General features: G+C 42.8%; 1 protein-coding gene across 7 annotated transcripts in view; it reads left to right on the top strand.

The window, feature by feature from the left end:
* The window catches only part of COL15A1 (collagen type XV alpha 1 chain), a 328,870-nt gene that overhangs the window by 274,921 nt on the left and 29,208 nt on the right, over nt 1-24,741 (top strand). For 6 of the 7 annotated variants that reach the window (XM_045005760.1, XM_045005762.1, XM_045005764.1 and 3 more), the window contains 7 exons: nt 1,240-1,317; nt 1,439-1,474; nt 14,717-14,770; nt 15,031-15,090; nt 18,875-18,943; nt 19,355-19,396; nt 24,511-24,553. In XM_045005760.1, the coding sequence (XP_044861695.1) occupies nt 1,240-1,317; nt 1,439-1,474; nt 14,717-14,770; nt 15,031-15,090; nt 18,875-18,943; nt 19,355-19,396; nt 24,511-24,553 (382 nt within the window). The remainder of the gene's footprint in view (nt 1-1,239; nt 1,318-1,438; nt 1,475-14,716; nt 14,771-15,030; nt 15,091-18,874; nt 18,944-19,354; nt 19,397-24,510; nt 24,554-24,741) is intronic. The other variant, XM_045005761.1, reaches the window with a different exon arrangement.

Here is a 24,741-nt window from a genome sequence, read left to right as displayed (position 1 = left end):
TAGATGAGACGCGATATATCAATCCCCGCAAAATCGATCGCTACCCGCCCATTCAGCGGGTAGTCTGGACGTACCCTTATACAACTGTTTCGTTGATTTCTTGTCAGTTAATGTGATGGTGTAGATATTGTTTCATTAAAGTCTGAAATAGGTTCCCAGAGCAGGAGCAAAGCTAGCACTCCTTAACTGTGAAATTACATGCCGGTGAATGAAAGATGGCATGCTGAGTTTCTGGCATGTGTTTGACCACAGGGTCAATGATCTTCCAATGATCCTGAGCCAAGAATGGCAGCTGTTTTTAAGGCTGCTGATCTCAGGCTGTACAGCTGAAGGATCTCTGGGAGTGTAGTCCATCGAAGAAATATTTGGGGAAATACTCACTTTAGAAGTCCATGGAATACTTTCCTCATGGCACTGAGTCCATAGTACTGAACAAGAGATGGGGTTAGTGATACATCCAGGCCAGCCTTCTTGGGATCCTAAGTATGAGTGACTCAAACATTTCTAAAGCTTTCAGGGAAGATGCAGTAGAATGGCAGTGCACTGAGCTGAGTATTCAGCAGAGTCACTGTGGTGAGCAGGGTTGATGTCAAGCCAGAGGCCACATTTCTTCACTTTGAGGTTATGGGACCAGGTTGTTCAGGATGCCTCGGCTGCAGTAGGGTGGGTGATGGCAGCTACTGGGGCCACACTGGGAACCACTTATTCCCACTGCCGAGCAGTTATTTGTGTGATTAGTCCCATTGAATTCAATGGGATCCTTCCTTGGAGTAGCAGCTCATTAGTGAAACTAAGGGGTTCACAGCCCAGCTCTTGGTGGCTAAAGTTTATTGGCTAGAGGGAATAGGACAGCATCATGCTCCAAATGTTTAGAAGAAAAGACCTTTGCTTTGATGACAGCCAGGGAGCTATTGAGGTTTCATGTTACACTTTCACATAGGGGCACTAGATAAGGGAAGGCTTGTTGTACTATTTTGGTTTTCTTTCCGGGCTTTTAGGTGCAGGATATTTTTGTTTTATTGTACCGTGGTTAAAAAAGAAACAACCCTCATCTCCCCCCACAATTGAAATCCAACCTAGTCACATTTTTGTAGTTGCCACCTCCCCAACCAGCCTGTCACCACTTTGAACTAACAAAAATGTTGCTGCACTGACCTTTTGAAGCTCTCTGGTCAGTGCAAATAAAGCTTTGTTTAGAACTGTTGTATAAACATCGCCAAATGATTATGTGAATTGTAGGGTGAAAAGGGAGAACCCGGATTTATCATATCCGCAGATGGATCTCTAAGAGAACTAACAGGAAGACAAGGGCAGAAGGTAAGCTAATACTGTTACCAAGTTCTTTTGGAACACTTGGTGGACTTGAACTCCATTACCAACCAGGCCAACAAGACATTAGAGTTTCTCTTCATCACTAATATAAATGTCTCTCTCACAGGGTGAACATGGGGCAATGGGGCCACCAGGGCCTATGGTAAGATATTTGCTATTTTTTAATGTATTTGTACTTTTTGTACTTTTTGATTACCTCAACTTAGTCAATTAGCTTTAGTTTTTCAGTACCATTAGGCAAAGATGAAGCATAATATCCACAGACAGCAATGGCTTTGAAGTATTTGTCTTTGGTATACAGTACTGCAAATTGTTCCTGTTTTGGTTTAGAATGTAAAAAGTGATAATTAAAAAACAGAGGCCACATTTTTCAAAACTTGTTTGCAAAGCTAGAAACCTAAATCCATATTCAGGCATCTAAATAAGTCTGACCTGATTTTCACAGGTGCTGAATTGTGTTCAGCTCCCTTGCCTTCAGTGGAAGCTGCAGATTGGACATGAAAATGAGGCCATTTATTTAAGTACCTAAATATAGCTTTAGATGCTTTGCTTTAGGCTCCCTAGGTTTGAAATTTTTTGACTCTACAAGGAATGATGCTCTCAAAGCTTGAAACTTCATAACTGGAAAATAGTTGAACAAAAAGCAGTGGGGATGAATTTGGTACAATCTGTTGCAGTGCATTCCAGGTTTAATGATTTTAATCCCTTTACCTTGGAATGCACCAGTTTTTTGTCAGATTTTAAAAAACTCCCTTGGCTAGAAGAGGGTAGTGGTTTTCCTGAACACATGCATTTGAGGGCCCAATTCATCCTTGGTGTAACTCCACTGATTTCAGTGGGTTACCTCACATATCAATTTGGCACTTCTGAATTTTAGGAAGACATCAGTTCTAAGTTCCTGACCCCAAATTATGATACAACACGACCCCTGCTTATTTCAATTCCCAGTTTTAATGAGCATTTTCTCAGTTCCTTTTACAGCTATAATAGTCTCAGTGCGGAAAATGCAGTCCTGAAAATTGTGTGTAAAAGTGATGTACAGTAAATTTAAAATGCAGCAGGCCAGATTTTCAAATTTAGGCACATGTGATTGCACACATGTCTAAGCTATGAATCTAAATGCCCAATGGGTGTATCTACATCAGGTATTTACATGCGTACTTGTTAGTTGGGTGCCCAGCTGACTATGTTCATGCACAAATACTCACTTTGTACATACACATCACATCTGTGAGCATAAATTATATGCATACAATTCTAAGTGCACAACTGCAAGCATCTACATTGGAAAATTTGTTCCAGCATTTAAAGTGAGTATCCTGGAGTGTCAAAGTGAGATCCTGCTGTGATTCAAAGTCAAATTACACTAGGTGAATTTGTGATTTAACTCTAGCTGGCTAGAAAAATTGACAGAGGAGGGAGTTTGCTCTTAGCAGCTTGACAAAGGCTACAGGATCTATAGCACTAATGACATTAATGAGAGGTTGGAAGCATCTGCAAAGATGGCAGGCAGGAATGCAGTAGAGAAATCTCTGAAATATCATGCTATGCCATACCTATGATGGTGGCACAGTCTGGCTGGCAATGCTTTGATTTCCTCTGGTGCATGCAGTGTGTATTAGGTGCCCATCCTTTTGGGAACGTATGATTTGTTTGCCCTCCCGCTGATGCCATTTGTTATGTGCTGAAGTTGAAGTTTCTTGTGCTATGTTTGTTTGCATCATCAACCTTCTTTTCTTACCATGTTCCCTGGTGTCCTGCTGGGTTGATAGACTATGAAATATTATGCAGTGGTTTAAACCACTTCCTTTTAGCGGTTGGCTATCTCCTGGCTTCAGCTTTTGATATAGTATGGCCAGGGCTGCCCTGTGCGAGCTGGCAAATTTCATTAAAGGGCATTTTTGACACACAGTAATTATGTTGTTCTGGGTACCTTGTCCGTACTTGTTGTTTTACTGAAGTCTTTTTTGAGGGGCTGGTTGGATGTGTTGCATGACACTTCTGTTGGTTGCTTTGGTGCAAAGTGTATCTTGGGACGGCTACCCTAACTTACATCATCCACTTGAGTTCCCTTTCCCCTCCTTAAATCACTGCAGGATGAGCTGATCTTGCCTTTTGACTTAGAGACACAGCCTTTTCTGAGAGGACATGTCGCTTTTCTGATCTAGCCTCTCTGCCCCCACCGAAGAGCACACGGGATCCTTTTACACCACCACAGGGTGCTCGTGTATCTCAGTGTACGCATGTTGTGCCACGTGAATGCCTTAGGCCTGGTCGACACTAGAATATTAGGTTGACCCAGCTAAAATCCACACCCCAAGTGATATAAGCTGACCCAACACTCCATGTAGACAGCTTTAGGTCGAGAGTGGAATTCTTCCATCCACCTAGCTACTGCCTTTCAAGGAGGCAGATTTCTTAAGCCAACAGGACAATCTGGCACTGCAGCTGTGCCACTGTAGTGTGTTAAATGTAGACAAGCCTTTACTTGCACTTGCCTAAATGGCTGCACCTTATTAGATTTTGGCACATTTATGCTGTCTCAGGATTTGGTCCAGTCTTTCTATGCCTAGAATCATCCAGTTCCTCCCTCATTCCCACTCCGTTGCTTTATACCATCCTAACACAAATTATATTGATTGTAATAATGTCTGAAGGCAAGGCAAGCAGTGTGTGAGATTAAAGCCTGAGCACTTCATCACTGAAGATAGGGTGACCAGACAGCAAGTGTGAAAAATCGGGACACGGGATAGGGGGTAATAGGAGTCTATATAAGACAAAGCCCCAAATATCGGGACTGTCTCTATAAAATCAGGACATCTGGTCACCCTAACTGAAGGACTCTTTGTGATGATAGAAAAAGTATCTCCTACAAATTATGCTGCAGTAAAAAAGGAAATGAGTTATAAAATAAGACCTTTAAAAACGATAAGATGACATAATTATGTCTTCTCACTAAAAACAAGGGAGTCTAGAGATAAGCCTGATGCTCTTCTAATTCACCTCAGTAGATGTCGCAAATTATCTTGCTTCCACAATTCACTCTGAGGGAACTCCAGAAATGCAAGGAGTTTATTTTGGGAATGTATTTAGTTATTTGTTTGTGACTAGCCAGGGTTCTGGGCCCATGTGCAATTTGTATTTTACAAAAAATAGATAATAGGACCAATTTTTATGTCAAAAAATGAACCCTCCCAAATCCCCCTCAGAACAGAAAGGTCATTCTTCCCCCTCTTATGAGTTCGGTGCCATTCTTTGAAGCAATAAGTGATGCAGCATGGCAAGGAAGTTTAAAAAAAAACATCAGGCTGGGGAAGTAAATTTCAGAGTCAATGACCCATCCCTCAAAAAGCCCATTTCCCTCCCCATTAGGGATCGGATTGTCACTTCGCAATCCATCCTGAGGAAGGGGCAACACAGCTATGGAGGAGGAGCCTCAGGGAGTCATGAATCTGCCTCTGTTTCTTCGTCTCTGCCTGCTCAGCTCTGCTGGCCATAGCATTGTGAGGCGAGTGTGAAGTCAAGGCTCCATCCACCCATGCAGGAGGCTGTGCAGGATCTGGCAGTGTAGGTACTCTGTGCAGGCAAGGTAAAAAGAGGCTCCAGATGCTCTTAAACTCCGGTAGAGTTGCACAGCCAACCTCACAACTGAACTGAAGTCAAGGGGCTTTTATCTCAAGAGCATCACCTGATCTCAACTGCAGCAAAATGACTTGAGGTCTTCAAAGTAAATGGGACCTCTGTGGGCCTTCAAGGCTGATCATTTATGATGTCTGGAGCATGATCAGCTGAGGGGCAAGCTCCCAAGAAGTCTGTTACAGATGTAAGAGAATCGTCCCACCTACTGCTTCCCTGCTTTTCAAGGCTCCAGATGGACAGCAAGGGGAATAGCAGCAGTTTGGGATATAGGGCACTAAGTAAGTAGTAGCATCTGCCTGGGGGCTGAGATGCCAGTACAAATTCCAGTAGCAGGTCAAGAGTGATGGCATTCTTACTAGGTCAGCATGGCTGATAACAAAAGCAGAAAATATGCACTAAAACCAACCTTCTGCTAGAGTGAGGGTCAAGTTAGCACCTTTGATCTCCTTTCTTGCACTGGTAATGATAGCCTGGCCCTCCCAAGGTGGTACGGAGGATTAGGGAGAGCTGGCTCCCTGCAAGAAGCACATCAGAGCACTAACCCTACCCTCTCACTATCAGAGGGTCCAATTTCCCCTCCCTACCCTGCCATTGATGGCAGAATGCTCACAGGCTTTTTCACTTGCTTCTTTTGCCCCCTAGCTGCTGCAAGTGGTGGCAACTTGCCTTTCCCTTCCTCCCCAAGTTACTGATACTCATCATGGAGGGGCCAGAGCTGTAATCGTGAAGCAGGAAATAAGGAGGGAGTTGCCAATTCTAATGATTTTTATTGAGAGTCTCACAATATTTGATGGTTTACTTAAAACCCCAGCACCTGGAGACAAGAGATTATGTGAGAATCTCACCTATTTTTGCTGGTTTATATCTCTACCCTTCATGGATGCAGAGAAAAGCTTGATCCAAGTGTTCTTTAAAGGCTCCAAAACCAGAAGGCAAAGAAAAGGAGCCCATAAGTTACTTATTTTTAAACCTCATGATTTAGGGGGGCCTGACACATGATTTTGAACATTTGAGGTGGCAATGCTGTGGTTCTTTCACTTCCCTGAGAGCCTGCCTGTCAGCTGCTGTCTGTTCCTACCCTAGGCTTCAGCTGTGATCACTCAGGCACAATCTGACTACAAACAGGAAATGAAAGAAGAGTCTGAAATCCCCTGTAACATGTCACAATTTTATTATTAATATCAGATTTATATTGTGGATGCCAGTATTGATGGGCTTTTCAGATTCTTGAAGTTGTTATTATTGTACAGCAACACTCCCCTATATTACTAATTGTAAAGTTCTCTTTTAATTTAATTATGTTTGGGCAGGAGAGAAATATACGTGATGGTACTAGATGGATGACACAACTTGAAAATATTCCAACATTAATCATATTTTTGCCTAGGAATTATCCTGTGATGCATTATTTTCTTTTTTTAGTTAGCTGCTTATACAATGAATTACTATATGTGAGCCACAAACTATAGTTTGACACATTAATCATCAGATAGATGGGTTAGCCTCTCCATGAATATGCATTATTGCTGTTAGAAAACAGCGAAGGACAAATGGTTGCCAGTTTGGAATGAGAGGAGAATGTAGTTGACAGTCCATCAATTTGGAGATCAGTCTCTTAGGGTATGTCTACACTATGGGATTATTCCGATTTTACATAAACCGGTTTTGTAAAACAGATTGTATAAAGTCGAGTGCACACGGCCACACTAAGCACATTAATTCGGTGGTGTGCGTCCATAGTACCGAGGCTAGCGTCGATTTCCGGAGCGTTGCACTGTGGGTAGCTATCCCATAGTTCTTGCAGTCTCCCCCGCCCATTGGAATTCTGGGTTGAGATCCCAATGCAAAAACAGTGTCACGGGTGATTCTGGGTAAATGTCGTCACTCAATCCTTCCTCCGTGAAAGCAACAGCAGACAATCATTTCACGCCTTTTTTCCCTGGATTGGGAGCTCAGCCAAGAATGCAAATGCTTTTCGGAGACTGCGGGGACTGTGGGATAGCTGGAGTCCTCGATACCCCCTCCCTCTCTCCATGAGCGTCCATTTGATTCTTTGGCTTTCTGTTACGCTTGTCACACAGCACTGTTCATGGGGATTTTCCTGTCTACCTGGCCAGTGCATCCAAGTTCAGATTGCTTTCCAGAGCGGTCACAATGGTGCACTGTGGGATACCACCCAGAGGCCAATACCGTCGATTTGCGGCCACACTAACCCTAATCCAACATGGCAATACCAATTTCAGCACTACTCCTCTCATCGGGGAGGAGTACAGAAACCGGTTTAAAGAGCCCTTTATATCGATATAAAGGGCCTCGTTGTGTGGACGGGTGCAGGGTTAAATCGGTTTAACGCTTCTAAATTTGGTTTAAACATGTAGTGTAGACCAGGCCTTAGTTTGGAGTAGGGATTGGAGTAGGGACATTCAGACAATATCAGTATTTCAGATCTTATTAATCAGATGATGTGTGGACCCTGAGGGCGAATATCATCCAAATACAGCTATAAGGCTAAGCTTTCATGGCACCATGCTGACTCCCAAATAGACCCCCCAGGCTGCCTAAACCACTTGACAACAAGAGGCAGTAATGGATAGAAGGCCAGACTAGAAATAATAAGACCCAGGTGCTATTCCCAGCTGTGCTACCAACTCAGGTTCTATTCCCAGCTGTGCTACCAACTCACTGTGTGACTGGGGCCTGTCACTTCACCTCTCCGTGCCTTGCTTTTTCCACATGTACAATGGAGAGCATGCTAGTTACCTTTGTAAAGTGCTTTGGGGTCTGTGGGTAAAATAATCACTATATGAATGCCAAGGACCGGAACAGCCTTCTGCGGTGAGTGGGAATGAGGACAGAGTGCTGGCCTTATATGCCCTGCTCACCTCCAGCATCTTTGAGGGTAGCCAGCCAACCCTGCATCTTACGCTCATCTCCAGCTTTCTGGGATACTGATAAGGCCCTCTGCATCCTCAGGCAAAAGGGATGCCTTCCCATTTCCCTGCTATATGGCAGAGGCACAGGACAGTGCTCCCATTGCCACTGCTGCTGGACTGAGCCAAGAACCTGATTTGCCCCAGAGAGTCCTTTGCATAGTAACTAGGGAAGCCTTTGGAGTCTGATGGGTTTAGGAGAGAGGCCCTATCATATGGGCACTGTCCCATTCAGAAACGTGGGAAAATACAAAGTAAAATAAATGTGCCTTCATCCCAGTGCTATATGCACCAGTCACAGCTATGAATGGAACACAACTCTTCCAGCTGAGGCAGCTACTGCAGTGCCCCAGCTTTCTTAGTGGGTCTGTGCTCTAAGCCGTAGCAGCAGCTGCAGGACTTGGCTGAATAGCAAACAGCAGGGCAAGGAGGGGCACACTTTCCAAATGAACTGATCTGCACATCCATGTAGGAAGCTGCAGCAGTAGCAAGACTTCATTGAACAGCCTGTCAGAGACAACACTACACTGAGAAGCCCTTTCAAAGGGGCTCTTAATTATCGGGCACATTCTGAGCTAAGGCACGTTGCAGTTCCTCATTGACAATTTGAATTCAGAGGTGTAATTTGGATTTAGTGTCATGGAGGTAGAAGCGGTTGCCTTCTGTCCTGTGAGAGCAGGGGCTTGTGAAGCCCATGGAAACAATAATTGCAATAGATGATACAGGATGTGAGGAAGACTTGAATAAGGATTTCTGGCCTTGAAAGCAGATCTAAGGAGAGCAATGGAATAATGTGCTGGGTGGCTCTCTGACCTCATTTTCTCTAGAGGCATTCAGAACATTTCTGCAGCTTTACCATTCTTAAATGGTCACCTCTCAAAATTGCTTTTGTCCCCTGCTTTCCTTATTTTTCTCCTTTCTAGCTGTCCTATTTTCACTCCATTATTCATTTATCTCATTTGTTACTATTACTCTGTTTTCATATCTTCAGTCTAGTTTCTTTTAACTCTTCTTTCTTTTTGTGTTATTCAGCTTCTCTTCCTCCCTCATCCCTAAACCCCACGTTCCTGACTGGAACCATTGGAACCACTGGCAACTCTTAAATCAAGATTGGATGTTTTTTCTAGAAAATATTCTGTCGGGACTTTTTCAGGGAAGTTCCATGGCTTGTGTTCTACATGAGGTCAGACTAGACGATCCCACTGGTCCCTTCTGGCCTTGGAATCTATGAATCATGAGCAATAGAACGGAATGATGAGTCAGTCATTATTTACCATCAGTTTCATCAGAGACCAGTACTGGTTGCTATGAATCAGACTCTTTATCCATTACAGCTTTAAATGTGCAAAATAACCGTAGGGCTAGGTTGTGCATTTAATCACTGCCTATAGTAAGGGATGGTATGGGGGCCATGCAACCCCAGGGGGAGCACTGGAGGCAGCCTGCCTCAGTGGGGCAAATACTTCCCAAATCACTCATTGCCCTGGAAGGAGCATGCATGGCATAGAAGAGACAGTCATGGCTCTGCCTGCTCCATGCCCCCTTTCAGACAAGTTGCCCCAGGGAAAGCATCTCAGAAGCAGCTCCTGTTCTCTCTCCACTACGGGGGCTGCAGTTCTGGCTGGCTACACAGCCTGCATGAGGGGAATCTGCTCACTCCTTCCCACCCCACTGCAGCCACTTAAGGGCCAGCTACACTCTAGCCCTGAGCAAGTAAAACAGAATATAGTTCCTGATCCAGCCCTAGTGACATCAATAAGACCACTGGTGTGAGTAATATGACTTATGTGAGAAAATGTTTGCAGGATCAGGGCAAAAAAAATGTATTCTAAGAAATCTGCCTTTGCTACCTCTGTGTCAGGTGCAGAACAAAAACATTGATGCAGATTGTGTTTGTACGGTGCCTAACACAGTGGAGGCTAATCCCTGTTGGAGTCTTTGGGCACTGCAGTGTAAACAACCATCTAATCGAGCATTTTGTAGGAGCATTTTTGGTTCCTACAAAACTGATGTCAGGATGAAATGAGATCCAAAACCAATTTAATTTTTGTAATAGGAAATTCTAACACTACATACAGTATACAGAACTGACTGTTTTGCCCAGGCAATATTGAGAGTTACTGCCTCAAAGAAAAATAATATTCTTGGTTTGACTTGGTGACACTCAATAAAGGGTGACACTCTTAAATCATTCAGTATGCAGAAAAGCTGCTGAAAGTCTTCAAGTCTGAATCTGTCTGTTCTGTGCAAGCAGTATAGACATTGTTGCGTGGAAAAGGTCAGCCTTTAGGTTGACCAGTGGCTATGCATCACCTCAGTCTCCCACTGATTCTGGAGTCTACATTGCTCATTCAAAGAAGGGATCAGTATACAGAAGTCAACTTTCCCTCAAAACCCAACAGTGTTCCTACCTGAGCACCAGTTATGGGAGGAATATAGAGCAGTTCTACAAACCACCACTAGGTGGCCCATTGGATCTGAACCCTGACATCAAAGGAAAAAACATCCAAACCACACAGGTTTCTAATTTTACCTATTTTATTGCCTGAACAACTAAACAAAAAAACATAAACTAAATTACATATGAACAAATCAAATTAGAATAAGGTGGGTTTCTAGAATCATCAAATTATGAGATTGGTTAAACCACCTCAAATAAACCAACAATTCCTGACACGCTCTGTGTAACTTGAGAAGACAGTGATCTTTTTAGCTATCAGCCCCCAAAGTAACAGAACATTGTCAATTTCAGTGCCATTTGATATATTTATGTTCCAACAAAATATGTGATACAAGGCGGGTGGTGTCAAATCACTCGCTGACTGAAGCTAATTTTGAGACTACAGCTCTGATGCCAATTAAGGCAGCCTGCCTAAATTACTGGTGGTTAGGAAATAGCTAGTCTCCTTATCCCCCCCCCAATATAAGGTTATAAAAACCATTCAGCATGACACCACTTGTTACATTTAAAATACAAATGACAAATTTAGGTGAAGATTAAAGATTAAACATATAATTCCTTTTGAAACTTGTATTAAGGTAAAGTTACAATAAAATATTAACATGGTATGTCATATATTTCTTATTCAGGATCAGGTTAATTTTCAAAGAACCTGGCTATAGATTCTGGCTTGCTGGCTGGGTTTGCTAGAAAGAGTGACCAAATTTATAAGTACCTTTCGTCTTTTTGGTGCATCTCTTGTGTACGTACTTGATGTGAAAGCTTTTCCATCGCAAGGACTGTACCACAATTCCATAGGAGGAAGAGTCGCATTTTTCCAACACAAAGTCTAGCAGCTAACAATAAGAAATTAATTTGTTGTTCTCTTTAAAATGCAGATCCTGTACTGGAGCATTAAGCAAGCAGGTCAGGGATCTCTAGGAAACCAGCCAGCATTTTGTCATACAATGAATCTCTTTAATAAGTTCCTCCCCAAACCATCTAATTCCTGAGTGCAATCACATGTGCAAGTATCTTTCCATGCAACCCCTCCATAAGAGCACCTCTCACATAGCAAAAATATGATAGTGCTTAGCTGGAGTCAGTTGTCATCTATACAGTAGTTTATAAAAAAAAAATCCTTATGGACCACACAAATTGAAGATGTATATCTCTTTTCCTATATGGAGACACTCTTATCCAGATCAATTTCTTTGTCCAAATCCCTCTCCCATCTTTTCATCTGGGTTGTTTTCCTAACATCTTTCTCAGTCAAATTTGTGTGTATCTTAGAAAATGGAATTTAAACCCTTTGTTCCAGCTTATCCTTTGGCTAAATGTCTAGAAAGAGCTGCCTCATATCCAGATTCCACAATAAAACATTTGACTTGTAAATACTGAAAATGTGGGATCTTTATATTATTACGTACCTCTTGGTATGATTTCAAATCAGGACCCAGGAGCAACTGTTGATATTGAATAATCCTGGCTCTTCCCCACAACAAATAGTCCTTTGATATTTTTACGGATACATTCCTAATTATTATTTAAATTAGCTAAGGAAGAGGGCCTCGGCAACAGGAATTTAGAAAATTTGTCTAAAACTGCTAAGGTGGTCTGGATGAATGGGTGGTTATATTTTTTTATTTTTGGCGACAACCCCTAATGCATGATATATAGGCCTGTGTGATCTTTAGACAGCACAGTTGTTAATGTAGGGCTGTTAGGTATTGGAGGAACCACTCTAGAGGTACCTGTGGCATCCCATATTCACCACTGTCGTATAATTATGATATATTTTGTACAAAGTATGCTTTGTGAGGTATTCTAACAGTCTCGATCTTCTAGACATTGATATCTCGTTGGATTGTATGTGCTATCGTTGTATGTGAAGCTATGAGGTTTGGCTATGTATGTGCTACTGAAACATGTGAGGTTGAGAACACCCATAAGCAGCCTTTCAGGTACAACAATAAAAAGGCCAAACAATGTTAATGGCATATTGAGGAAATATACACAACCACAAAGATTACCCCAGGAACTGTGTACAACAGAAACCTCTCAGAGATAGCACTACACAATGGGAACTTTTTGACCCAGGTCACAGCAAAAGAGCTTTCCAGCAAGTAGGAAGAAGATATAAAAGGGGGAAATGACATCATAATGGTACCTCACTCTTCCTACGACAACACACCTGAAAGTACCGGAGGAAAAAGACTGAACTGGGTGGGAAGTGTTGGTCCCAGGCAGGAAAGAAAGAAGCCTGCCTGTGGATGTAAAAGCTAACCTGCTTCTATGTACTATCTAACTGGGTGAGACACTGCTTGATTCAAATACTAACTAGTACATTAGGCTTAGATTGTGGTTTTGTTTTATTTCTTATGGTAATCTACTTTGATCTGTTTGTTATCACTTAAGAGCTATCTTTCTGCAATTAATAAATCTATTTTATATTTTACCTAAAACGCTGTGTGTTGTTTGAAGTGCAAAGGGGATAAATTGCAGCTCATGAACAAGAGTTAGTGCACGTCCACTTTCCTTTATAGAAGTGGCGGACTGGGTAATAAATTCATACTGGTCAGGTTTTAACCAGGGCAGGACAGTATAGCTCTGGGGGCTTAGGCTGGGGAGATGAGAGTATTTTGGTTGTAGTTTCTCTATGTGGGTTCATGAGTGGCTGTGCAGAGCGTTTATGAACACCGCTGGGTGTGGGCCCTGCCTATGGAAGTTGTTGTGAGTGCAAGCTTGGAGGGCTTTGCAGCTTGTCACAATGTCACAGTGCAAGAGGGAACCCAGATTGGTAAGACAGAGGGCTCAGCTGTATCTCAGTTCCAGGTGGCACCCCGGGGCCATCACAGCACCATTCTCAGATTCTGAGGGTTCTATCCACACACACACTCATTACCAGCCACCTGCTACAGTTAAAAACGTTTGCAAGAATGCTAAAGCAGAGGTGTCCTTCTGCTAATACAAATTGGAAAAGAAAAGAAAATCCAAAAGTTGCTACATATACAGAATGGTGGTGGTTACTCTTGAGGTTTCATTCAGCCTGGTGGAAAAAGGTTAGCCTGTGGTCTTTTCAAGTCTGCTTTTTTATGTGGATGGACTTGTTGCTGGCTAGAGGTTTTTACTTGTGGAAGTTGACACTTAGAAGTTGCATGTTGCTGGACTCCTACAGCTGGGAGTGTGGAGGAAGCATGGGTTTCTTTGTCAGGCATGATGACATCACCTGGCCAGTGTTCAGCAATCACCAGCAGCCATGGTCACTGGGGTGTGTAGATGTGCACTTCATCGCTCATGGTACAAATCAGCCGGAGACCTCTTACTTTGCAAAACCCAGTGTCCTTTTATTTCCCTGTGTTCGTTCCCACAACCATCTATATACAACTCTGTACAATTCAATAGGAGTTCGGTAGCCACCCGGGGGGGACAGCTAGTTCCTGTTGCTAGCTAGGAGCAACAATTCCTCACTCCTTACTCCTCCTGTTTGTTTGTTTTTTTTCCTTTCTCTCCTTCTCCTTCTCCTTCCCCGCCCCCTTCCACTTCCACTTCCACTTCCACTTCCTTCCTGCCAGCTTTATAGGCCTTCTCCCCAGCAGGCTCACAGGTGATTACTCTTTGGCTCCTTTAATGAGCCACACCCTGCCAGCTCCAATCAGTTCCCCTTGATGGGAGCTGCGCTAGCAGGTTCTGAGCGAACAGGGGCTGGTTCAGTGCCTCGTAGGCCAGCACCCTGTTACAGGGTCCAATTAGGTCACCTTTATGTAAACAAAGATTCTCCCCATTCCAGTAGTTTTGTGCTTGGGAAGTCCACATATTGAAAAATATATCCAGTCAGGAGGTCTGTGGGTTTTTTGAGACATTTGAGGTCAGTCTAGACATTTTTTCAATCACTCTAAAAATTCCCCATTCAAAAATAATTTAAAAAATGCAAGACTAGCAGAAAGTTGGCATAGAAATCATTGGAAAACACCAATCACACATTCACTCAAGCAGAGAGAGACAGTTCCTGTTCCATAGACAGATGCTTATAAGTTCCCCTTTATACTTTGGTACTTGACAGCTCAGCTTTGAACATTTTGGGCACACAAAATCTGGGTGAAATTTAGACTTTGACAGTGAGAGCAAAGAATCTTGTCCTCCAAAGATCACAATCTTGGGGTTCCATTTTTATATGCAGGCCTATCTGCCTCACATCTGTACTCTCAGAATAGTTGCTGAAGGAATTAGTCTGCAGACAGGGAACCTTTTTTTAAAAACACATTGATGTGCTTTCAAAATGACCAAAACATGAGTCACTGTCATGTTCCATATAGAAAGTTTTACATTTTGCTCCTTTTCTCAGCTAATCACGTGCTTTCTATTTTGTCTCCAGGGACCAATAGGACCTTCTGGACCTAAGGGAGAACTTGGTATTCCTGGACGACCTGTACGTGTTAGGGTCTTTCAGATGGAGGGCGGGATAGCTCAGTGGTTTGAGCATTGGTCTGCTAAACCCAGGGTTGTGAGTTCAGCCCTGAGGGGGCCACTTAGGGATCTGGGGCAAAAATCAGTACTTGGTCCTGCTAGTGAAGCCAGGGGGTGGACTCAATGACCTTTCAGGGTCCCTTCCAGTTCTATGAGATAGGTATGGAATAAAAATAGCAGTTTACTTCTGTACAGAAACTAAAACATTTCTCTTCATTTCAGGGCCGCCCAGGATTGAATGGACTGAAAGGTGTAAAAGGTGAACGGGGTGTAACATTATATGTAAGTTCTGCAGTGGTACTGAAATTTCACTGTAAACAAGAATATAATCCCATGTCAAGGCTAATAGATATGAATCTATTCTAGGAATGAAAACCAGCTTGCAATACCTAGAAATGCTAACATGATCATTCCGTTTCTCCTGATAAATAATAATAATTCAGCCCCAATTTCTGTAATCCTAACTCCAGTTGAGCAGTATGTACTTGTGTGAGTAGTTCTACTGACTTCAGTGAGATACTCACATAAGTGCTACTCTTGGTAAGTAAGTGTGGCTCAGTTAGGCCCATCTTGGGCTTCATCTTTCAAACACTTCCTACCCGGTCGTGCTTGCTGCCACAAGTTGTCAGGGGGACACTACAAACATTACACAGATAATGTGTGTGTGTAGGATTTGCATGCTAAATATTCTACAGTTGTTGAATTCAAAAATGCTTTTGAGCTTAATAAACAAAAATCCTGATTCTTCAACCCTGATCGACACCGGGTAGCACTCATGCAAGTAGTCCATCAGCAAGTGCTACTCAGCTTAAGTAAATGTTCCAGAATAGCATTTTCCATTTCCATATAACATCTGGCATCGTAATTCGTATCAGAGTTCTTGTACCATCTTAGGAGGTGTCTATGCTAGAAAAATTAGTACTGGTACATGTATTACTTTAGTACCAAAAACAGTGCAGCTACTTCAGTACTATGCTATTAGAGAAGACAAGGTGCAGGTAGTCCCACCACACATACACACACTCTGAGCTCTGTGTACACCAGCACAGTACACTGTTGCTTTACTAGAGAAATCAGTACCAATATTGTACAAAAGACCTTATATGATTAAGTTCACATCAGAAATAGTATCCTGGTTCATTACACTGTTGGTGGAATCTGTTATATTTCAATTGACTGTATTTTAAATGAGTTCTATTGTATTTATGAAGTGCCCTTCTGGAGTGGCTTGTTTAAAAACTATTCCGCACCAGGTTGAAATCACAAGTGTGAATCCTTCACAATAGATATGAGTGCAAATTATGTTAATGTCTTTGCTTGTCAAAAAGAAGACAGAGAAGTGACTTGATTGGTGTACCTTCCTGGGAGAAAATACCAGGTACTAAAGAGCTTTTTCATCAAACAAAGAAAGGCAAAACAAGAACAAGTTGCTGGAAGCTGAAGCCAGACAAATTCAAATTCGAAATTAGGCACAAATCTCTTACTGTGAAAGTGATTAACAGACTACCAAAGGGAAGTGTTGGATTCTCCAGCTCTTGAAATCTTTGTCAAGACTGGATGCCTTTCTGGAAGACATCCTTTAGCTAAACGCAAGCTAATGCGCTCAATACAGGGGTTACTGGGTGAAATTCTATGGCCTGTGATATATAGGAGATCAGACTACATGACCTAATAGTCCCTTCTGGCTTTAAATTGTATGAATTTGTTCCATTTCTATCAGATGAGAGGATCTCATTACCAGGTGCATCTGTTCTAAATAATTTGAGTTCTCATGTGTTAGCCAACATAATCAAAGTGTCATTCCTTTGGATGGAAAGAAAAGTCAGCTATAGCAGCAGACAGGTTCATAATCTCTGCCCTCTCCTCCTCTTTCCACATCCATCCATTATGCCCCTCTCTATCCCGGATTACAGCTTGTAGTATCTTTTTTCTGCTTAAGCAGCAAAGAGTCCTGTGGCACCTTATAGACTAACAGATGTATTGGAGCTTGAGCTTTCGTAGGTGAATACCCACTTCATTAGATGCATCCGACGAAGTGGGTATTCACCCACAAAAGCTCATGCTCCAATAGGTCAGTTAGTCTATAACAGGGCTCCCCAACGCGGCGCCCACGGGGGCATCTAAATGCACCTGCGTCATGGCCAGCAGTGGAGCATCCGCCGAAATGTTGCCGAATTTCTGCGGCATTTCGGTGGCGACACCTCTCGATGATGCCGCTTGACATCATCGAGAGGCGTCGCCACCAAAATGCCACAGAAATTCGGCGGCATTTCGGCGGATGCTCCACTGCCGCCCCGGTCCTTTGTCTGGCGCCCGCTAGATGAAAAGGTTGGGGACCACTGGTCTATAAGGTGCCACAGGACTCTTTGCTGCTTTTACAGATCCAGACTAACACAGCTACCCCTCTGATACTTTTCTTCTTAGGCGCTTAATGAAGAGTGTTATTCCAATGTAGCAGTGCTAGCAGGGAGCTGGGGGTGGGGATCCATCAGGGACCAGACGCAGTGTGTGGACACAGGGCCTCCACATGGATATAGCATTCAATGTTATAGGTTGGGCTAGATTCTGCATTCAGTTATGGTGCTGTAAATCCAGAATAAATCCACTGATGTCAGTGCAGTAGCCCATGGTTAATAGTGCAGTTCCTGAGTGTGTAGTGTGCTGGCTGTAGCCAATGATTTTAGTTTATTATTCATTTATTGTGTAATGTTATAATTAATTAATGTGTGATATTACATATATTCATTTTATGTTAATTAGAATGAATTTGTAGGATTATAAAAATCTAAAATTGATCAGTATTTAAAGAAGCCAAGTATTAGACATAAGTAAGACAAGCTAAAATGCAAAAACCCGTAGGTTGAGGCCTGCAAGACTTTAGCTTAGCTATTTTAGGCCTTGGAGACAAGAAGTAATAACTCAAGCCAATGACCAAAAAATAACGCAATGCCCTAAAAATATGGAAAAAGGGGTACCAGGTGGTAATATTGTGCAAAATTACCCAAAAGATTAATATTAGATCATAAAAATACTGTAAAGGCGCATCTGTCTCTGACATGTGTCTTAAACCATGGGATAAAAACAAAGGAAACTTACACAGTCTATAGAAAATTGGGGTCCCTTAAGTTTCCAGGGAACACAGACCAATAAGAGAAAAGAGGGTTGACACTTTTATGAACATGCCCAGAATGTAGATATAAACAGAATCACATTATAAAAAGGGCTGCCCAGAATGGGAAAATTGAGCTCCTTATGGGAGACTCCAGCTGGAACCATCCCTCTACTAATGATCAAGCATGAGAGACCCATCAGACCCTAACACTATTGTTAAGGATGTGAGTATAACTATATTTGTAACTTGTGCATAGGTCTGTATAGAATTTCTATATGCTTGCGTAATCATAAGTTACTTATAAACTAAACTAAACTTTGTACTGGTAAATGTATGTGTGGTCACTACCCTTGGTCTTTATGTGTTTCTAAAAACTCTAACTCTAAAGCAAGTAGCAAACATAACTTTCACTCTGTTAAGCTTAAAACTGTAGCTGCCAGAACCAAACCCACCGTGGCATAATACCACATTACAAAATTCACTTTAAATAACATAAAAGGCTACATGACTGAATGGTTCAGAATCTCTCTCCTTAGGGCTAGGATTTATGTTACAGATGTTCTGCATTTAAATGTCCAGCTGTCTGAATGGCATTTGAACAGTGCAATTTGTAATTGTATATGTCTCAGCAGCATGGATAATCCAAAGAGAGTGTTTTCTGGGGAACAAATGGAGCTTTTTTATATAATTCTGTGGTTGGTTTGTTTGTTCTGAATGCAAAAGCCTTGGGCAATTCTCCTGTCTATGAAATATTGTGGGTCAAATCTTAGAATCCACATTTTCTTTTTAAAGGTAAAAATTTGTACATTCAAGAAAATGCTCAACCTCCCTTCAGGCCAGTTAGCACAAGGCTCCATGTTCAAATTGGCCAATGCCATTTTTCTGTCAGCTGGCACTGCAGTCTGAAAGGTTCTAACTAATAAATGTCTCTTTCCCCTTGTTTTGCCTTCCCAGGGTCCTCCTGGCTTGCCTGGGCCCCCGGGTCCCCCTGGACCTCCAGGGGCTGTAATTCACATCAAAGGAGTAAGTACCTAGAGGGATTATTATTTGGTCTGTGGGGCCTTGCTACCATTGCAGTAATGCACAGCTCTTGAAATGGGTTGTAAGGTGAAACCTTGAAATTGTTTCAGATCGCACAGGTTTGCAGGCAGATTTCCAGCTTGTGTATATAGGACAGAACCTCCTAACCACAGATGTTGAAAGCACTCTTATTTAAGGGGTTTGCCCCATCCACAAAGGCCACCACCTGCTGGCAGAACCACACCATGCAAGAGCATTCTTAACATCTGACCCAGAAAATCCATTCAGGATGAGGAGATTTTTGTGTTGTGGACGGGTCCTTTGCCTGTCATCTTCTATTAAATCTGACTATTTAGTTGCTATATCATCATCATCTTTATTTACTGAATTCATTTTCCTCCACATTTTGAATAGACAGTTTTCCCAATTTCTCCCAGACCTCACTGCAAAATGCCAGTAAGTTATCTACAGACCCTGCTTTTACCAAATTACATTGATATATGTAAGTGCATGGCCATGAGAACAAGTGACACAAACATCTCTGTGCATGTTTTAGCTCTCTTCAATCTCTACTTTTGCTTTGCCATCTGCCTTGGTAATGTCATATGTCCAATGTACACAATGAAGTAGGATCAAGACTTTAAGATAACAGAGTATTTTATATTCTCAACAATGAATGCCTTGTAGAATGTATGAGAGGTATAAACAACATTGTAAACTTTTGGCTTAAAGCTTTGTAACATTGTTCTTTTGTTTGTCGACCAAAGGTTAGAGACAAAGGGAGTCTAAAAAAAATAAGAATTGTCTTTGGAAAGATGTGTTTCAACTGATTTTTTTTAAAGGAGATGGGAGGACATTTTATTTCTGATACTGCTTGTACAATACCTCTCAGTCCACAATCAGAATAAACTTGTCTAGTATCTTTGAATGCCAGGACATGCAGAGCATATATCAAACAAACAAAATCTTCTTTTGCCCTACTTGGGCTTACATTCCAATTGTTCCATCCACATGCTATGACATCTTGCTCAAGTCACCCAGAACTGTCACAGCAAGAGCGAGCTTTGCTGTTGCTGAGCTGTGTGCCAGCTCCTGGACACATCAGCTTGTCTGCTTTGCCAGCAAAATTTTCAGGACTCTTCCAGTCTAAACCTTGCCTTACAGGTAACAGTGAACACCAATTCCCAAGAGACGTCTCCTTGCAGTGTCCAGTCCCTCTCACTGGACAGTCGCAGAAGTTAAGTTTGCTGCCTGCAAAGAGACAGAGCCCACATCAACCGGTTAGGTTAGCTGAAGACTCACGCTTCACTTTCATAACCAGCACTGAGATGGTTTTGTTTTTCAGTTTCTTAACAAAGAACACAGGTTTGAGTGATTTCAGGTAAGAGAGGAAGAGACATGAAAGGTTACAAACAAAACAAACCACACTTTCTAGTGACTAAAACTAACTTCAAGTTACACTCATTGTCTAAGCAGGTTTCTCACCTATAATCAGTTCCCAGAAACTTCAATCCACTTGGTTGAAGGATCCATCTTTCTCGATTTCAAGAGCTCTGCCCTCAGATGGTGGATGCCAAAATGACTTTCTGTTTCTGCTTATATTTCCCAAAGTCCGTTGTCTCTCTTTCTACAGCCAGGAAGTTTCCTTGGGGGTACAGCCTCCATCCCCCATTGTGATTGTTCCATTGTGTGGTCATCTCCCTGACTTGCTAGTTTGGTGGCTCTGTTTACCTTATATGTAAATGCAGTACCGTTGTTTCTGTCCTCGCCTTGCTCAATTTACATTGGAGAGACAGTCAAGCAGGTGAAACAACATTCCTTTGTCTAGAACAGACTAGGTTTATGCACTGCTTGCCAAACGCATTGAAGAAGATATTTCTATCACACATCTATAATTCTTTACATTCAGCCCGTACTTACACCATGCAGTAATATTAATGACCAGAGTGATACCCATTTGCATATGACACCTTTAGATGACACTGTAGCAGGTTGAGCACTTGCCGCTGCGGTGCCTCCTGTGGGTCGTCCAGGAATTAGCTCAGTTCCAGCCTCAGAGTGCCCCCTTCTGTCCGGTGTCTCTCCTGCCTCAGGTCCTATGTCCCTCCCGGCCCCCAGTGCCCTCTTATCTTGAGGTTCTTCCCCACAGCAGTCCCCATGCTCTGGGTCTCCCCTCCCAGAGGACCCCACTTTGCCTCAGTGGCTACTGCCACTCATCATCTAGCCCCCTTTCTCTGAGGCAGACAGCAGTCTGTAGTGGCCACTCATCACTGGCAAGGGGGTTGGACTAGCTGCCTCTGCCTATCCCTGGGCTGCACCTCTGCAGCCCCAGTACCTACTTAGGCCTTTAACAAGACCTCAGCCTGGGGAGTTGCCAGGCTGGAGCTCCCCAGCTCCTCTTGCTTTCCCAAGCATTGTTCTGCCCCAGGTATCCTTTGCTCTGAGGCAGCTAGGTCCTTCCCACTCCAATGCTGGAGTCAGACTGACCCAGCGCCTCCCTTAGCCCTTCTTATACTGGCCCAGCTGGGCCCTGATTGGCTGCCTCAAGCCTGCTCCTGGTTGGGTCCCTGGGCAGCCCTTTCCCAGAGCTGTTTTTAACCCCTTCCAACCCAGAGCAGGGTGACTACCCCACTACAGACACCTTTTAGAATCAGATTGACAACAGTGAATTGGGGCAATGAGTATGTCAGGCATGATGTGAGTTACACTATGGTGTGCCCTCTGCCAGCTGGCACTGAGGGGCTCCCTGGGTCACACATGCCAACTATTATTGCCTCATAAAACTCAAGGAGTGACATCCTGGCCCTACTGAAGTCAATTGCAAAACTTCCATTGACTTCAGTGTGGCTGGGATTTCACCTAGGATGTCTGAGGAGCTGATGTGGCACTAAGGTTTAGAGGACCTCAGAGACTTTTTGTTTAGTAAATCACAGAAATTACCTCTTGTAATAAACTGTGAACAGGCCTGAGTCACACTAGAGCTTTCCTAAAGGCCATATTGTGGCATATAGTCACTGGGCTGAGTAGGTGAGCAATGTGGGACTTGGGAAGGGATTGTGCCTCAGGGTATTTCTACATTGCAGTTAAACACTGGTGGCTGACTCTGCTCACAGGGCTTGGGCTATTTAATTCATAGAATCATAGAATATCAGGGTTGGAAAGGACCTCAGGAGGTCATCTAGCCCAACCCTCTGCTCAAAGCAGGACTAATCCCCAGGCAGATTTTTACCCCAGTTCCCTAAATGGCCCCCCTCAACAACTGAGCTCACAACCCTGGGTTTAGCAGGACAATGTGCAAAGCACTGAGCTATCCCTCCCACCTAAAATAATACCTCCTAGCACTTATATAATGCTTTTCATCAGTGGATCGTAAAGCACTTTACCAAGGAGATCACTATCATTATTCTCATTTTACAGATGGAGAAACTGAGGCACAAGGTCACCTAAGAGGCTAGTAGCAGAGTCAGGAATAGAACCCAGGTCTCGTAAGTCTCACTCCAGCACTCAAACCACTAGGCAACACTGCTCTAATTTGAGGTGTAGACATTTGGACTGGGCCTCTGGGACTGTCCCCCATCCTAGAATCACAAAGCCTGGGCTCCAGCCTGAGCCCAAACATCTACAGTGCAATTAAACAGCCCCATAGCCCAAGCCCCACAAGCCCAAGTCAGCTGATATGGGCCCGAGTCAGCTGATACAGATGTTTAATTGCAGTGTAGACATATTGTTAAAGAGCCGTTATGCCTCCCCCATCAGCCTGGTGTGCAGGAGGGCTGCATCATCCATCTGCTACAGTACATCATATTATAGCTCAACACTTTACAGTGGGTCCAGTTCTCATTTCACTTATCCCAGTTTATTTAGGTTGATTTTGGAAGAGAGACCCCAGATCTATATTGGTATAAATACAATGAGACCAGGGGCGGCTCCAGGCCCCGGCACGCCAAGCGCGTGCTTGGGGTGGCAAGCCGCGGGGGGCGCTCTGCCGGCACCGCGAGGGCGGCAGGCAGGCTGCCTTTGGCGGCTTGCCTGCAGAGGGTCCGCTGGTCCCGCAGCTTCGGAGGACCAGCAGACCCTCCGTAGGCAAGCCGCCGAAGGCAGCCTGCCTGCCGTGCTTGGGGCGGCAAAATGCCTAGAGCCGCCCCTGAATGAAACTCAGTATCAATAAGAACAAAATAAGAAAATAATCTCTCTCCTGCCTTTAAAGAAAAATATATTTACTGGTTTTATAAACCTTTCCATATTAACTTTACTTATGAACTCAGACACAGAAAAATGACCACAAGATGTTTTTACATTTCTATGAGGCTTTAACTACTTGTTTTAGGAATTTCATTCTTATCTCTTCCATTCCATCCATAAATTCTCCATCTTACGTATAACTTTCTTATAAGAAATTATTTTCATTAGATCTGCTAGGAATTGCTCTACGGATTGGCCAACTTTCTCACCAATGCCTTGCAATTATCTTCCGTGCAACCATTAAAATGATAGAAACCCACTTAGAGAGCAAGAATAGTTCATTCGCACAGAGGTTAAAAATCAGAGAACAGTAGCAAGAACTCTGAAAATATTTTAATTGCACTAATGACCGCCCAGATAAAAGAAATGTGTGGTTCTAAGTGCCTCTCCATGCATCTTAATATGCAAAATAGTTTTGCCCTACATTTGTGAATGACATAAAACTGCCCCAATTTGTACATACAAATACTCCACTCTACACATCTGTATAAGTGAGTATTCGTAAGGAACTATGGACTGAATCCTGCAGGCATTCCTCGTGCAAATAGGCCCACTGAAGTTAACGCCTAACAGTGAGTGTTGCAGGACTGGACTTTTCATGCAGCCGCTGCACGGTGGGATTTTTAATAGATGAATAGGATGCAATTCATATTAATAGTAATAATTAGCATTATGTAATGTTTTATCCATTGAGAGCATTGTACCAACATTAATTAATCCTCTCAATATCTTTAGGAGGTAGGTTATTTTGTCCCTGTTTTACAGACAGGCAATAAGTTTGTGACATACTCAAGACCACAGCAGGAATAGAATAGAATTAGGGAGTTCCTGGCTCCCAGTCTCATGCTTCGATCACACTTTTCTTTCTCTCAAGTGCCTTTTATGCCCATGGAGCAGATAAGTAGCCTTTGAATTGTGTTAATAGTTGATGAAAAGCACTGCAACCACAATCTGTTATCTTAAAAATCAAATTCTGCTCTCATTTGCACTGATGTAAATCCAGAGTAATTCTAGTGACTTGAATTGAGTTAATCTGGATTTATACTAGCATAACTGAGAGCAGAATTCAGTTAATGTTGCAAAAATGCATGTTTTACAGCCCACTGAAAGCATGCTGCATGTTGAAGAACGCACAATACTGAATAAGTCTAAACTGGCTAATATTTGGACATTGGCAAGTTGACTAATACATCTTAAACTATTAATTATATGTACTGTGATAGCACACAAAAGCTCCAGCCAGAATCAGGGCCCTATTATGCTAACTGCTGCGTAAGTATAAGATAATTTGTATAGATAATATTCTGAATATATTTCTTTGTGTGTAGGTTGGCACTGCTCATCCTGGAAACCAAGAAGCTAACATTTATGGTAAACTATTGGGTTTTTTACTTCTTGTAGCAATGTATTGGATCAAATATGACCCTAGTTGTAGTGACCAAAAGTCTCAGCCATCTCCTGGCTATTAGGCAATCTACACCATAAGAAATGATTTTGTGGTCTCAATTGTGTTCTTATTAAACTAGTATCCACATCCCAAAACCCACCAACACTGTTGG

This window comes from Mauremys mutica, chromosome 2 (genome assembly GCF_020497125.1).
Source record: "Mauremys mutica isolate MM-2020 ecotype Southern chromosome 2, ASM2049712v1, whole genome shotgun sequence".
Taxonomy (NCBI): Eukaryota; Metazoa; Chordata; order Testudines; family Geoemydidae; genus Mauremys; species Mauremys mutica.
The sequence above is the reverse complement of the archived record's forward strand: the minus strand, read 5'-3'. Positions and strand labels throughout refer to the sequence as shown.